The sequence below is a fragment of the Hemiscyllium ocellatum genome, chromosome 6 (assembly GCF_020745735.1).
Source record: "Hemiscyllium ocellatum isolate sHemOce1 chromosome 6, sHemOce1.pat.X.cur, whole genome shotgun sequence".
In the NCBI taxonomy this organism is placed as follows: Eukaryota; Metazoa; Chordata; class Chondrichthyes; order Orectolobiformes; family Hemiscylliidae; genus Hemiscyllium; species Hemiscyllium ocellatum.
Genome location: NC_083406.1, coordinates 104,552,930 through 104,565,394, shown reverse-complemented (window position 1 = coordinate 104,565,394; position 12,465 = coordinate 104,552,930). Strand labels below are relative to the sequence as shown.

Here is a 12,465-nt window from a genome sequence, read left to right as displayed (position 1 = left end):
ACTGTAAACTGAGAGTAGTCATAAATAGGTCATTTACTGTTTGGCAAGACATAACAAGTCACATATCACAAGGCCTCAACCTTTTACAATTTGTGTACAATTATTTGGATGAAGAAACCCATATCCCATGAGCGAATAAAATAAAACATTTTTGCCATTTTCATAATATATTATGAGTTTTAGAAAATTCACGCTGTAATCATACAACGTCACCAAGGGATAATTTTTATTAATGAACTAATGAAGGGAAGCAAAACAACTAAAGTGTAGTAAAAAATATTCCTGAAGCAGGGTAAATTATATCCACAAGCATAAAACATAGAATTTGCAGATGCCGGAATTGTGAAAGAAAAGCAGAAATTGCTGAAGAAACTCAGCAGGTCTGGCAGCATCTGTGGAGAGGGAGTTAATATTTTAAACAGAAGGAACAGGAATTGGAAGAGGGTTACTGGACTTGAAATGTTAACTCCGGGAACTTATCTCGATTCTCAAAGGTCCACGTCACATAAAGCACAACTGTGGCAAAGGTTGATGTCAGGATTTTGAACTTACTCGTGTTTTAGACCGGTTTCTTCCCCGTTGTAATACCAGTCCAGCATTACACATTCAGCATACAGCTTTTCTACCTTCTCCAAATCATTTCTCCCCTTCTCCATTTCTTTCTTCAAAAGGCAAATATCTTCACTCTGAACAAATTCAAATTAATTCAGTTAATTAAAACAAGGACCACTGTTGATTAAAGAAAATTCAGATTTATTATAAAAGGCAGAGATTGGATTAAACAAGCACTTTGATTTGCCATTCATTATAATTAAACACAAAAACGTACCTACTTGAATAACAATCCCACTGATTATAAAAACATGATCTGTCTCATTCTCTTTCTTATATACTTGTGCATAACAATTAGTCTGATTTTCTATGGACATACCTTAATTGAAAATAATAAGCATAATAACAGAACTTGGGTCGTTTAGAGAGCAACTCGGAGATAGTGAGGATTGCAAATGCTGGAGACGTCAGACTCGATCAAGTGCAGCACTGGCAAAAGCACAGCAGGTCAGGCAGCATCTCAGGAGCAAGAGAGTCGGAGGGTGGGGCATAGTCCAAGGGACCTGCTCTGCCTTTTCCAGCACTACACTTTATTAACTCATTTAGACAGCAATTTCTACAAATAAATAAAAATCCTCTGTCTCATTTCTGAATATATAGATGCAAATTAATTACCAGAATAGATCACTCGTTACCCTACTAAACGTTACAGCAATGAGAGTGCAACATTAAGGAAAACAAAGCAAAATAACGAACAGTACTACTTTAGAAATGTTAGAATGAGGTGACAGCCAATACAGAGCCTTTGGGATTCTGGTTCCCAAGCCTCCTCGAAGCTCTTTCTAACAGGTTTCTGATGATAAATCTCTATTTTGTGTTTTGTATTTTATTTCTTTGAAAAGATTGACTTATCTTTAACATATTAAATCTTGCCAATGGCAGGACCTTGGAGATTTCCTAGAATGAAGGAAATGGTAATGTCCGTGACAGGCCCCAACAGTTTAACACAATCTTTTCATAGCTCACTTCACTGTGGGCTGAAGAAAGTCATAGCTGGAGAATGAAACTCCAGTTTCATTCTTTTCCCTCTGGCTCCTGGCCTATCATTGTGTGAATATTTGAATGTCCTCTGAAATGGCCCCACCGAGCCACTCAGTTCAAGGAGCAATGAGGCCTGGGCAATAAACGCTGGCCCAGCCAGTAACACCCACATTCAGTGAATGAATGAGGGAAAGGTCACTCGACTGGAATGTGAGATGGAAACTTCTCACTGCAGTGAGGCTGTTGGCATTGGGACAGGAAGTGAGCGATATTTCTGCTGGGCAAGGGGGTTGGCATGGCAGAACCCTGCAACAATCTGCCAATTAGATATCCATCGGTAAGGAGCACAGCCAATTTGTGCAGCAGAGGAGGAGGGCAGGAATCTGTCACCTGTTACAATCCACATGTCTATCCTGAGCCTTCCCATTATCCATTACCTCTCTCCAATTGACACTGTCTACCCAGAAACATTATAACTTCCCCTATAGTAAAGGGCTTTTGCCTGAAACGTCGATTTTACTGCTCCTCGGATGCTGCCTGAACTGCTGTGCTCTTCCAGCACCACTAATCCAGAATCTGGTTTCCAGCATCTGCAGTCATTGTTTTTACCTATGCCCCTCTTCCTTTACATTTTCCTGCACCCTTTCCGTTCCTGCCTGCTTCAGACCCGCCTCCCTCTTTACTTTCCTCCGTGCCTCAGATATCTCCATCCATGCCTTCTTCCTTCCCTGGTCAGCCATGCACTGATATATTTTGCCTTATGTCCTCACCTCAACTGTGGATTGTCACAGATCTAGAAAACGCTCCCCAAAGCTGAGAAGATAGCTGTTTGTCACTTGACCTCCAGCTACGGACAATGGGCTGAGAAGTTGCGGATGGAGTTTAATTCAGATAAGTGCGAGGTGCTCCATTGTGGGAAAGCAAATCTTAGCAGGGCTTATACACTTAACGGTAAGGTCCTAGGGAGTGTTGTTGAACAAAGAGACCTTGGAGTGCAGGTTCATGGCTCCTTGAAAGTGGAGTCGCAGGTAGATAGGATAGTGAAGGAGGTGTTTGGTATGCTTTCCTTTATTGGTCAGAGCATTGACTACAGGAATTGGGAGGTCATGTTACGGCTGTACAGGACATTGGTTAGGCCACTGTTGGAATATTGCATGCAATTCTGGTCTCCTTCCTATTGGAAAGATGTTGTGAAACGTGAAAGGGTTCAGAAAAGATTTACAAGGATGTTGCCAGGGTGGAGGATTTGAGCTATAGGGAACGGCTGAACAGGCTGGGGCTGTTTTCCCTGGAGCGTCAGAGGCTGAGGGATGACTTATAGTGGTTTACAAAATTATGAGAGGCATGGATAAGATAAATAGAAAAAAAGTCTTTTCCCTGGGGTCGGGGAGTCTAGAACTAGAGGGCATAGGTTTAGGGTGAGAGAGGAAAGATATAAAAGCGAGCTAAGGGGCAACCTTTTCACGCAGAGGGTGGTACATGTATGAAACGAGCTGCCAGAGGATGTGGTGGAGGCTGGTACAATTGCAACATTTAAGAGGCATTTGGATGGGTGTATGAATAGGAAGAGTTTGGAGGGATATGGGCCAGGTGCTGGCAGATGGGACTAGATTGAGTTGGGACATCTGGTCAGCATGGATGGGTTGGACCGAAGGGTGTGTTTCCATGCTGTACATCTCTATGACTCTAGTACAGTGACTCGTCTGTTGCACAACAGAAATGTGCAATCAATTCTGGTGAGATGGCTTTTTAATTTACATGTGTGAGGTACGAATGTGTGGATTTCCCAAAGCTTCCCAAAGCTTGAGCCACCATCAAACTCTGAGAAATGGTCATTTCTGCTTCATCAGACCATTACGAAGTTGATTTGTGGCCTCCTACATCATTCAGTTCCCCTGCCCCCTACCTGCAGATACCCACGCCAGCAGCAGTGCGAGATTTTGCCCATGAACTCTCTCTGTCCCTCTATCCACAGAAGCTGCTGAGTTTGTTTTGTTATTCTAGGTTGCTAGCTTCCATGGTATTTTGCTTCAGAGTCATCCATTCCTGTGAAGCACCTTTCAATATTTAATGCCAGTAAATATGAGTTATTAAACTAAAAAATCACAGCGGTATCAAAACGCATTTGACACTCTTACTACAAGGATTTGAAATATTACTCAAGGATTTGAAATATTCTTCTTCATTTTGAGTGTCGAAAACTCCCTACCTGAAATGGCGGAGGGTTAGAAGGCACTGTCATATCACTGCTGTAGCAATGGAACCGTCCACCTGTATTCGCGGAAAGCTCAAATAGAAACTCATTGGCTTCAACATCATTGCAGTTAAATGCAATGCAATGAATAGGGACCAGGCAGACGAGCTGTACCTGAGCAATAATGGTTTTCGGAGGCTGTATTTGATAATAAAACATAAAGCAAAATTAACCATTAATTTAAGTAACCCATTAAAACAAAAGTGCTACCTTAACATGAGAATCCTCTATTCGAGGGAGGAGCAAGTCAGTTACTGTGCACCTACTAGTGTTCAAACATTATGCTATTTAACTGAACAAGCATGCATAACTCTTGACTTTAAATATGACATTGGTTAGGATTCTGTCAGGCCGATTGGGTCTCATCTAATTGTCAAGAAACCAATGGGGAGAGTTCTATGGGGAAGATCAATGGATTCAAGCTTTCAGGCACTTAATTGGTCACCATTGGACCTTCCCTGTGCCTTGATGTCCCCAGTGATGGATGACACACTCATTGAGAGATGCCAGCCAATCAGAGAACACCACCTGCTCATTACCATCTCTTCAAGGGGAGACGGCTGGAAGCGACGAACCTGCCCGAGGACCTGGTTCATTCCCCCCTCCCACACAAAGTAAAGGTGAGTGTGGGAGCTGGGTTGAGAGGGATGTGCTTGTGGAGTGGGGGGTGGGGTGGTCATGGGTGGGAGGGACTGGTGGACCATCACAAGCAAGGGAGTACCCTTTCCGCTTCCTGTCCCTCTCCCAATGCCAGTTCCCTCAATCAGGCACTGTGCATCTGAGGTCAAAAGATCCTGCTTCCTCTCCTGCCACTGAGAGCTGCTGACAGGAATTGTGGGCCACCTTCCAAGGATAAGGGATAGCCACAGGCTTCCAGATAATTTCTAATCAACTGGTTCAAAGTTTCCTTGCACTGAGACTGAATCCAGGCCTCCTGGGCCAGAGGTAGAGACACTGCCACTGCACTAAAAGAGCAATCAACCAAGCAGCTCTATACAATGGAAGTCAACTGGCTTCAATATTGAGCCTGGTTGACAATGTGCTGCTTTTGGCTAGAAATCTCTTATCAGCCCTTTCTGCTCTTTGACCCAGTCTGCCGCCAAGAGATTGATGTGGTCGGACTCTCTTGTTTCCTGTATTGTTCTGTAATGATGAACGAGGGTCAGATTGTCACTGCCACTCCATGACTGAGTTGGCAATCCAAATTGATTCTGCAGGAAAAGCACCAGATCTGGTGAGAAGGCTCAGGTGCTGTTGAGGTGGAACAGACCTTTATTAAAATTATTTAATCCCCTCTCCGTGTCTGTCTAGAGCATCTCTAAAGAAAAACACAAGTGAGGCAAAATCTTTTCATTCAGAAGATTGAGAGCCTTTGGGACTCTCTTCCTCAACATGGTGCTGGAAGCAGATTCTTCGGGTGTTTTTAAGGCCAAGGTAGGCAGATCATTGTTGAGCAAAGGGGCTTGAAAGGTTTTCAGGGGCAGGACGGAATGTGGACTTGAGGTTACAATCAGATCCGCCAGTGAATGGCCGTCACTTGCTCCACATTCACAACTGACCCTTGAACCATTTTAATACTAACACTACATTTTAATACTACATTTATTTCTAACTTTTTTAGGGTCAAGATTCTGGATTCCCAGGTCAGCCATATCACGACAAGGAGTTGGGGGGGGGGGCACCACAGATGCCTGCAGGTGGTGCCACAGGATTCCATCTCAAATCCCAAGGTGATCCATTAAATACTGGAACCAGGCAGTGGGCTGCAGCGCAGAGGTGACAGAAATGTCTGATCAAGCACCCAGCCAAAGAACTGGAGAGGCACCAGGCCAGAAAGACTTTTGTCGTGCACCATATTTGTGAGGTAGTCTTGGGGTAGATCTCCATTACCAGCCTACACCACCCCATAAGACCTGGGTGTTGGGGGGGGTGGTTCCAACGTCCAATTCATTAAAATGTTCTTCCCTCCTTGCACATTGGTTAAGAATGTTACACAGTCTCTTCCCGTGTTCCCTCAGAGAGGGCAAAGTTGGTAGCCGCTGAAGAAGAAATACCGGGTCCACTTTGTCTTCAATTCTCAGTATTTCCTTCAGCTCCCTTACCACAGCACTCCAGTATCTCTGGTTCTTACAACGTGACCAAAAGCAGTGTGTAAGAGTGCCTATACTAATTTTACATTTGGAGTTTCTCCTCCCTTGAACGTAGCTAGCCTCTCTGGTGCCATATGAGCCCTGTGTAAAATCTTCAATTGCATGGTCTGCGCTTTGTTATATATTGAGATTTTCTTTACATTTTCCCAAATATTTTCCCATGTTTCTAATGAAATATCCTCTCCTTGTTCCCGATTCCAAGTCTTACAGAGTCTCTCCGCATCTCCTAAGGCATGTCCTTTCTGTAAATGATACAAAACACAAACTGAAAGAGCGCCCGTGCACCGGGCCAATGCTGTGCATCCATTCCACCACCCTTGATCTCAACATCTAAATACACTGGCGCATGGTCCAACATAGTTATATTCCCAGTTTCGCATGCCAACATTCTGTCCAAACAAACCAATGGCATAAGGAACACGTCAATTTGCTTGTGGCACTTGTGTGGGTTGGAATAAAAAGTAAAGTCTCTTCCATTAGAGTGGAGATGCCTCCACACATCCACTAAGCTCAAATCCTCACACAAGTCCACCAACTGTCTGGATTGTGAAGGCATACCTGCCAGGCCCCTTGGCACTCTGCCTACCCCAGGATCTATTAGGCACTCCCCAAGACTCAGTAATTTAGCAATTGCATCAATTAGAAATTTAAGAGGGTGCACTGGTGGACAATAAACATTCAGGACGCCATACTCTTCTCCATGTATTAGAGCTTTAAGAATGAAGAAACATCCATGTTCATCCTTACTTTGCTCAGTTACCTGGAATGGGAGGTTCCTTCTTACCACTATAGCCACTCCTCTACACTTGGAGTGAAAGGAGGAGAAGAATACCTTAACATAACCCCCCTGCTGTGGTTTCAGATGTTCCTTACCAGTTAAATGCGTCTCTTGTAGCAGGGCGATGTCAACCCTTTCCTTCCTAAGGCCTGACAGCATTTTCTTTCTTTTAGTGGAGAAATGGCTCCCTTTTACATTTCAAGTGCACCACCTGAACAAATCACTAGCCATGTCATCCAGGGCAGCCCATGGTTTCCCAAGAGGAGGAAGCTTATCTGAGGTGCGGCGAGTGAAAAAGACATTAACTCTATAAACTCTAAAAACTTTCCTATAAAAATTACAACTAAAAAACTAACATTTAACTTTATCAAACACCCAAATAAAGTCTAATTCACGAGAGACCTCCCCCTTGCCCATAGGGGGCAATCTTCCCAATGCTTGCTACTATCCTTGCTCCTGCCAACAGATCATGCCCCAGTCCCAGGCAATACACAGATAAAAAAAACAAGTTATTTACATGCTGACAGATAATAATGGACGCCCACCCTCCCCACTCCACACCTCTTCTCCATCCATCTTAACCACAGGTATAGCCACCCCCAATCCAAAACCAAAAGGACAGCAGCAATAAAAAAAACCCCAGACAATAACCAACTGACCAAAATGGTAAATAAATCAGGTTTTACAGCAAGGCAGTACAAAATCTATAAAACCGATAACCACAAAAAGGGGAGAAAGGAGAAAGAAGGGGCAGAACAAGTAAAGAAAAACTGTATCATTGTCCATAATGGTGCCCCTTCCCCCTTCCCCTGCACTCCCAATCCGAGTCTTTTATTTCAAAGAGTTCACAAAGTCCTTTGTCTTTTCTGCTGAATCAAAATTATGTACCGTCCCTTCGTGAGCGAAATGCCACACTGCCGGATACCTCAAGGAATATGGAATGCTCGGATCCCTTAATTTTCCCTTAACTTCATCAAATGCCTTTCTCTTATTAATTATGGCTCCTGAGAAGTCTTGAAAAAACATTGTTCTTCAGCCTTTGTATGTTAAAGCCTGTGGATCACTTCCCAGTCGTCTTGCTGTTTCAATCACTAACTGATTTTCTTTATAGTGCTGGAGTCACAGGTGCGTGGGCCTGCGCATTGCGATCCGGTGGGCCCACTCCACACTCACCAGGCCCGACTCCAACTCCAGCCCCAGGAACTTTGGGAACCACTTCTCCAAGAAACCAACAAGGGTCCTTGCCTTCCTCACTCTCCGGGAAACCCACGAGCCATAAGTTTTTCTTCTACTGCTGTTTTCCAGGTCGTCCAGTTGTTCCTGAAGGACCCGAACCTGGTCTTCCAGCATTTGGATTCCCTCCTCCCAAGACCTCTGCCACAGTTTCCGATGCCGCGGTCCTTTGCTCCACTGCTTCTATTCTTCAGTCTAATGTTTAAATCTCCTGTTCATGCTTTTTCAGCATAGCAGATATCGGCTCCACCGCTGCTTCAATCTTTCCTCGGAGCTCAGTGAACTCTGGGAGTAAATGCTGCTGCCCCATTAAATCCAAAGGGGCCATGGGTAGGGGCACCCCCAATGCAGTAGGGGAGCACCCTGCTTCCTGTACCCCTTTTGCCCCTTTTCCTTTATTCACCTTCATCCTGATCTTAGAGCTGTCAAATCACAATTCTAGCAGCTCCAGATGTTCAATAGCTTTTTATTATTGATTTTTCTCTTAGGGGCTGGTAAAGGTCCATTTTGGCAGGGGATATGGCACAGAGCCCAGCACAGCAGACCACTCAGACTGACATCGTGGATCTATGCTTTGCTATTCAATGCAATCATGACTGATCTGATAATCCTCCACTGAACTTTGCTACCTGTTCACTTAATGCTATGCCAACTTGTCTGGTTAATCATGGTTGTTTATTCCCTTCCAAGAATCCTTCTTCCTCACTGGAATATGTCTTTGCTGTGAGCAATGAATGATTTTCTTAAACACCCACCGCTGTTCCTCAGCTGTCTTTTAGTTTAGCACAGTTATTTCAGACCCAAGTTTCTCCCTCTCAAACTGAATGCTAAATTCTACCACATTATGGTCATTGTTTCCCAGAGGATCTTTCATTCTGGCATCATTTATCAAATCTGCTTCATGACCCATCACCAGATCCAAAACAGCTTGATCCCTGTCAGGATCCATAAAATATCGCTCAAAGCATGGCTTCTGGACAAACATCTATATGAAATCAAGATCCTTTACTATCGGAGCATAAATAAAAGGAAATCCTGCTGAGATGAAAAGGAGTTGTGCTGAGGCCACATATTGGGTACAATGTGCAGTTTGTTATCCAAAAAAGGAGCTATTTGCTGTCAAAGTACAATACAGACCAGTTTCCAGGGATAAGAGGACTTAAGTACAACAGGCCAATATCCTGTGGAGTTTAGAGGAATAACAGGTGATTTCACTGAAATGCATAACATCCTTAAATGTTGTGACATAGTAAGAGGCTGTTTTTATTGGTTGGAGAGTTGAGAACTGGGGATCATCCAGCATCTGCAGACCTCATTTTTTACTCGAATCCAGCATCTGCAGACCTCATTTTTTACTCAGAATAAGACAAATGTTTAGGAATGGGATGAAGGGAAATGTCTTCACTCAGAAGGTTATGAATTCTCTACCACAGAGCTGTGAATGTACTCACTCGGTCAGTAAGTATCAATTCAGTAGAAAGATTGTTGGATTTTTGAGCAGTAAAGGGATCAAAGGATATGGGGATAGGTTGGTAGAGTGTAATTGATGTAGACATTTAGTCATAATCTAATGAAACAGATTTTGCCTTTCAGAACAAATCGTCAAAAGTGAAACAGGACAATCAAAGCTCAAAATTGCAAACTCATGAGGAACTGCAAGCTATTTTTCAGTCAAACTTTCTCTTACTGTCATTTGATATTCTCAAATGAAGATGAGTGACACTCAACTGGAATTCCCAGTAAAGAGTAACATTGTGAAAGGCTTATGAACATATGAAGTAGGAGCAGCAGCAGGCCATTCAGTCTCTCTAGCTTGCTGTGCCAATCAACAGGATCATGACTGATCTGTTTGTGTTTTGAAGTCCACATTTCCAAAAGCCCAGATAACCTTTGATTCCCTTGCCCTTACAAGGACCTATCTACTTATGCCTTAGAAGTATTCAATGACCCCATCTCCACTGCCTTCTGAGACACAGAGTTCCAAAGTTACAAGGTCTAAGAAAGAAAAACACTCTCCCTCATCTCTATCCTCAAAAGACAACCCTTAATTTTACAACAGTATCCCCCCTAGCTCTCCACTCACCTGACAAGAGGAAACATCCTTTCTACATCCACCTTGTCAAGACCATTCTGGGTTTTGCACATTTCCTCACATTCTTCCAAACTCCAGTGAAATTATAATAACAAAGTCACTATTCTTGAGGCAACATTGACACCTTCAGATTTTATTCAATAAATAGGATGTTGGGTTTGTTGTTGTACAGCACTATACCTGGTCAGGTCTTCCATCGGTGAGGAGATAAACAGCTTGAGTCCCACCATCAGCAAGGGCAAGTCGTATTGCTCCCAAAGTATTTGTGGAACCCCCGACCTGTAGAGAAATACAGCATTCCTCAATCTGAGTGCCTCAAAAAGCAATTGAAATTTGACAATATCACAACCACATTAATCCAAATGAGGCACGACTCAGAGATCTTTCCAGTGCCATGTTCTAACTTTGTCGTTGGTGAAGCAAAATCACCAAGTTACCTGCACTTTCCACTAAAGTTATTGCAACAAAGTTGGGGCCACCTTGATTAAACCCATATGTATGCAGAAGCACCTAATGAATGCATCCCCAAGGTGGCAGCACTGAGATGGAGAATTCACTATTCTAAAATGTGTTAGTGCAGTCACATCTAAACTATAGCTTGTGGGTTTTATTCAGACTGTGAACTGGGCCACAAGGGCCAAGCAACTCAATTCCCTTTCCATCTTTCTTTAAAAAAGATTGTGTGATCTTGCATTAGGCTGAGTTAGCTTGTTTCAGACTGAACATCAATTATACAACATGTCAGACAAGGCACAGGGAAGATAATCTGAGAACCTGACCATTGCTATCCAGCATCACCAGCTGGAACACGCACACGTGTGGAAGTCTGCTGATTTTAGGGTCAAGCGAATTGACTGCTAGCAGCCACCATACGACCAATTACTCAGAACCTGTGGAATGGCCTTCAATGAAAGTCAGCGCTTTCACGAGAGGGAGGGAGAAAAATGGATTCTGCACATTTCAAAATTAAAGCCATATTTACCTTTCAGCTAAAATAAAAATGAACACTACAACAATCATGGGAGCAATTTCAGTTCGCTAACTGCAAAGTGTGCTTGCTGATGCTACCTTATCGATCCTTTCAAATAATTCTGAAACTGATGGGTCAATCCTCTATAAAAGCATACAAAATATCAAATAACAAAAACACATCCAGTCTGCCAGATAGATCATACACTTTGCACAGCTCAAAGCTAATTGCATGATCACATGATAATTACTGTCTGGGCATCTTCCAATAAAAAAAAGCAATAAAAGATAAATAAAATGTTGTCATCCACAATATTAATGAAGGAACAATTGAAAAATGCTTCATTAATGAAGAGTAAGCATTTTAAACTTTATACAACTTCAAACCCAGAATCTCTGTACTTTGTCTACAGCGGTCTAAGTTATATGGTCATAGCCAGTTGCTAAGTAATAAATACCACATGTTGAATATAACATCTCCAATATAATCAAGAATAAGTGTAGACAGTTATCTGTGAATTAATTAGGAATATATCATAGAATTCAAATTTTTCAAACAACTGTAACAATCCAAAGTACAAAAGTTATGGGGCGCAAGTTAAGCTAATTTAAACAGCACTGGCTCAAATAAAAATGTGAAGAATCAGAACTGGACAGTTCTCTCCACGTAGTCATAGAAGTGTACAGCATGGAAACAGACCCTTCAGTCCAACTCATCCATGCTGCCCATATATATCCCAACTCAATCCAGTCCCACCTGCCAGCACCCGGCCCATGTCCCTCCAAACCCTTCCTATTCATACACCCATCCAGATGCCTTTTAAATGTTGCAATTGTACTAGCCTCCACCACAGCCTCTGGCAGCTCATTCCATACACGTATCACCCTCTGCGTGAAAAGGTTGCCCCTTAGGTCTCTTTTATATCTTTCCCCTCTCACCCTAATCCTATGCCCTCTAGTTCTGTACTCCCCAGCCGAGGGAAAATACTTTGTCTATTTATCCTATCCATGCCCCTCATGATTTTATAAATCTCTATAATGTCACCCCTCAGCCTCCGATGCGCCAGGGAAAACAGCCCCAGCCTGTTCATCCTCTCCCTATAGCTTAAATCCTCCAACCCTGGCAACATCAAAATGTTAATATCTGAATTCAAGTCACTCATCACTAGCCGGGACACAAAGCTCTCTATGCTATTTAACTGGAAGCGTGAACAGGGATTTAAAAGCAAATCGTTTAATAAAATAGCAAATCACTCAACCCAGGCTACTCTCACACTGCCTCTCAGTGGTTGGTTCAAGATTGGCATAGAAACATAAATAACCAAAGGGAGGAAAGTGGCCTGCTCAGAGACAAAAGAGCAGAGATTTCAGAACAGAAGAGTTCTCAACTGCAACT

At 43.0% G+C, this 12,465-nt stretch overlaps 1 protein-coding gene across 1 annotated transcript in view; it reads right to left on the bottom strand.

Moving 5' to 3' along the window:
* Positions 1-12,465, bottom strand: part of LOC132816968 (von Willebrand factor A domain-containing protein 3B-like) — a 135,897-nt gene that overhangs the window by 59,357 nt on the left and 64,075 nt on the right. The window contains exons 13-15 of the mRNA XM_060826995.1: positions 10,281-10,379; positions 3,803-3,985; positions 553-686 (exon numbers count right to left, since the gene is read on the bottom strand). Of these exons, the coding sequence (XP_060682978.1) occupies positions 553-686; positions 3,803-3,985; positions 10,281-10,379 (416 nt within the window). The remainder of the gene's footprint in view (positions 1-552; positions 687-3,802; positions 3,986-10,280; positions 10,380-12,465) is intronic.